General features: G+C 35.6%; 1 protein-coding gene across 1 annotated transcript; it reads right to left on the bottom strand.

Moving 5' to 3' along the window:
- Positions 1 to 264: 264 nt before the first annotated feature.
- On the bottom strand, positions 265 to 3,326 carry LOC107873028 (pentatricopeptide repeat-containing protein At5g15340, mitochondrial). The gene has a single exon (XM_016719729.2). It carries the CDS (start codon positions 3,071 to 3,073, stop codon positions 1,085 to 1,087), a length of 1,989 nt encoding a protein of 662 aa, XP_016575215.2. The 5' UTR covers positions 3,074 to 3,326; the 3' UTR covers positions 265 to 1,084.
- Positions 3,327 to 4,204: the final 878 nt, after the last annotated feature.

Raw genomic sequence — 4,204 nt, 5'->3', positions numbered from 1 at the left:
ACGTCTTCATAGGACATGGAAATTTTTAGCTGTAATTTAACTTTTAGCCAAAATGGAAAAATATAAAACTAGCAACAGAGAATGTTTTTAACACTAAAGAAAAGTTCTAGATTTTCCTTCCTTCTCTTGATGTTAGACGGATATTTTTTCCTCCTTCCTTGATTAATGGTAGTAAAGATTCGACAAGCAAAACAGGAAGAGGATACTTCTCACTGTATGATACTCTGCGCATGCTATGCAAATTACAGACTTGAATACTATCACTAAGATCTAACTCTTATCTTTTTATTAATAATAAGCATAATTTCACTTTATGCAATCCTCAGAACTTGAAAGAAATGCAGAATGAAGAGAGGTCCAGCATCAGTAGTACATGGAAATCACAGGGTAAAAATTCAACTAAATTAAGAACTGTGTGAAGAACTTCTTTAGCTTCTTCCATGAGTTCGTTCCCAAGCATCTGCAACATCAGTACAGAATGTGGTGTCGATTTCCACAAAAGCATCTGCTGCACTAAGATTCTGTAACCTTTTCTCTGGTGCATGAATTTGTGCAAGCCAAGAACATCTCTTCCTTCCTTCTTGACTTATATGCCCAATAAATGTGCAGAAGCACATATATTTTCTTCAATCTGCTACAAGTTATCATCAAATGAAGGTGTGGAGACTTCAATATTTCTCCTCTGTGGCAGTGACTCAGCATTACATTCTAAACTCATCTCTTGCATCAATAATACTGATGTTCTTTTAATTGAGGTTTGCACTTTCCTTTTGCTGATTTCATTAACATTTCGAGTCGTGGCGCTATTATGACTAGCATACATCTCTGTATTCCCACAGGAACTCTGAAGTAGAAAGGAGAAAAATGTGAAATATGTACTAGGGGGAAATATGCTTATCTATCCTATAATTCCTCTATGAATATTTCCCGTTCCAACACCTCACTCAAAAGCCCCAATAAGGGCCCAATCAACCACAATTAGAATTTTCATTCTGATTGTTAACATCAATCCAACAACATATCCAGTGTAATCCCACAAGTGGGGGTCTGGGGAGGGTAGTTTCGTTTAGGACTTTTGCCTTTGTCACCAATAGTCAAAACAAGAGCATGAACCTAGCTTAAAACGGTGAAAGCGATTACGATCTCTTATTACAATTTCTCTATTGTAAACTTTGGAAACAATCTTCATGGATGAATGACAATCTTGGCATATCCTTAAATTCTTGAAAATGTAAAGAGGCATGCCAGCTTGTGTGCTTATGAGTCCAAAACAAACAGCCAGCTTCTCACTGTGAGAGAACAAAGCCTGTTCCTTCTCCTCCTGGCCGTAACCATAATGCTCTCCATCAAATCCAGAAACCATTTGGCAGGCTGTGTCTGGTGCATAACCAGCCAATCTTATTTTCCGAATCATCTCATCCAGCATCATATAGATCTCTCGACTTTGTGGATGCAATTTATCCCCCGCACTGAAGCAATGGATTTGACCACCAACATAAATAGAACTCATGCCAGGTAATTTCCTGACGCCTCTGCTTCTAAGAACTGCTCGAAAAGAATTTGCCTTGTCAATTTTTCCAGCTAAAGAGTACATATTTGAAAGCAAGACATGATACTCGGTATTATCAGGATAGATTTGGATCAGCTCTTTCATTAGGCACTCCCCGAGCTCGAGGTTCTTATGGACACTGCAGGCCCCTAACAGTGATCCCAATACAACTTCATTGGGGGGAAGCGTCATTGCCCTGATTATGGACTCTGCTTCCTGAAGATGCCCTGCCCGGCCCAAAAGATCCACAACACACGAGTAATTTTCTATAGAAGGCTTTATTCCATATGTCGATTCAAGGCTATAGAAAAAATGTCGACCTTGATCAACCAAACCTGAGTGACTACAAGCACTTAATACAGCTGTAAATGTTACATCATCTGGTTTGACCTCTCTAATCATCTGACCAAACAAATCCAACACGAGATTTCCCTTTCCCTGCATTGCCAGTCCGCTTAGCATGGCATTCCACGTAATCACGTTCCTTCGAGGCATCACATTAAAAACTCGAAAAGCATCATCAATCTTACCACATTTTGCATACATATTAATCAAGGTTGTTGCCACCATTATATCCATTTCATGTTCTATCATCTTCAAAGAATACACATGTACCCATTTACCCACCGAAACATTCCCCGACTGTGCACAAGCTGATAACCATGAACAAAGTGTCACAAAATTCAACTCAAATCCAGATTCAAACAACATTTCACGTAGAAGCCCAAAAGCTTCCTTCGTTAAACCATTCTCAATATACGCTGCAATCATTATTGTACAAGCTACTTCATTTCTCTTAGGCATCCGATGGAAAAACAACCTTGCATTTTCAAAAGCTTCCCACTTCAACACTCCCGCCAAAACCACAGTCCAAGAAACAAGACTCTTTTCCTCCATCTCGTTAAAAATCCTTCTTGTTCTATCAATTAACCCACACTTCACATACATATCCATAGCAGCATTGCACGCTTTAACACTCGAACCAAATCCCATTTTAACCATACAACCATGTCCCTGAAAGCCAAACAGTTCACAACCCAATTTCGCGCTTGCAAGGAATACAGTAACCATAGTAAATTCATCAATCAAAACATCACTCTTCCTCATATCAACAAACAATTTGAGTGCATCACGCGGAAAACTCCCGTGTGCATAGCACCCCATCAGCGTTGTCCAGTCCACAGTGTCTTTATACGAAATTGGAATTTCATCGAACATCTTGCGTGCAGAGGAAACATAACCACACGCCGCATACATGTGAAGAATAGCATTACGGAGAAATGTATTTTGGGAAGTTTCGAGACCCTTGGTGACGATGGAAGCGTGGAGCTTCTTACCCACGTCCAAAGCTAAATATCGAGCGCAAGTTCTGAGAAGAGTACGATAGTGGCGAGCTAGCAATGAGAGAGTAGACTCTGCTTGCCATATCATTAGAAAGCAATAATAGTATATTTTCACAAATGGATCTAAAGTCAGCATATAAATATTTTGGGGATATGTAATTTGATTAGTAGAAGATAACATAACATGAGTTTCTTACTCATAAGTTGAGCTCCAGAATTAAGTTAAGGAACGGGAAAAGGTGCGCGAAAGATTACGAAGAGTCATCTTGGAAGATATTACTCTCTTTTAATTTACTACTAGTCTCCGAGAATAAAATATTTATTAAAGATTTATCATACTAAATTAGTCGCTCATAATTTTATTCTGAATATACTTTTGTTATCGGATATATTCCCGAAAAGAAATTATCAATGGAGACAAAAGCAAACGAGTTCAATCATTTTGGGTATAGTTTTATTGATGAGTTAATCATATTCATAGTCTTAATCATATTCATAGTCTCCTTTCTTTCAAATTTTCTCTCACTCTAATAAAATATGTGTTAAATTAAAAAAGTTTCACAGTTATATCTCCAAATTAATACTTGTAAAGCAACTAAAAGTAACAATGGCAAATGATTTGTTAGTATACATAACGAGTAACGGTTAGAAAGAAAGAACTGAACAAGATTAGTTGACCTTAAGTAAATTAATATGCTATTAATATATCTTTAAACTTGAGATAATGGAGGATTAGTTTCTCCGATCTCATATTTTTCTTCCTCATAATAAGTTTGATTTTTTTTTATAGCATGTTGTATTCAATTTTTGTATTTTTTTAAATTTTTATTTACTTTTTAAAAAAAAAAAATTCGCTTGAAAATTTATTTATTTTTCTTTTAATATCTTAATTAATTAATCAGCTAAATATTATTTGTCTTGGTGTTACTTCTGGAAACACCCAACATTAGCACTATTTGCTATCTTATAATGGAAGGACTATACTCCATCTTGATAATTTCGGGTGACTCTCAAAGATTGACTCAAATTGGGCCGCTTTCAAATTTTAGCTCCCAATAAAAAAAAATTTTCTTAAAATAGTCTTTATCTAGTAACTAATATTCTTTTGAACAAAATTGTCCCTAATCAATGGAGTAAATTATATAAATGATTATCATAATAGATAACAACTCCATATTTATATCTTTCAATTTTTATTTTTTCTCTCTTTTTAATTTTACTTTAATTTTTATTTTTTCTTTTCTCTTTTTATTTTTAATTTTCTCAACCCTTACTTTTTTCCTTTTTTTCTCTCAACTTCTTTTTTTTTCTT

The sequence above is a fragment of the Capsicum annuum genome, chromosome 6 (assembly GCF_002878395.1).
Source record: "Capsicum annuum cultivar UCD-10X-F1 chromosome 6, UCD10Xv1.1, whole genome shotgun sequence".
NCBI lineage: Eukaryota > Viridiplantae > Streptophyta > Magnoliopsida > Solanales > Solanaceae > Capsicum > Capsicum annuum.
The sequence above is the reverse complement of the archived record's forward strand: the minus strand, read 5'-3'. Positions and strand labels throughout refer to the sequence as shown.

Bases quoted from the DNA above. Each gene is read 5' to 3' on its own strand.
- LOC107873028 (XM_016719729.2), bottom strand. From the start codon at position 3,073: ATGTTATCTTCTACTAATCAAATTACATATCCCCAAAATATTTATATG.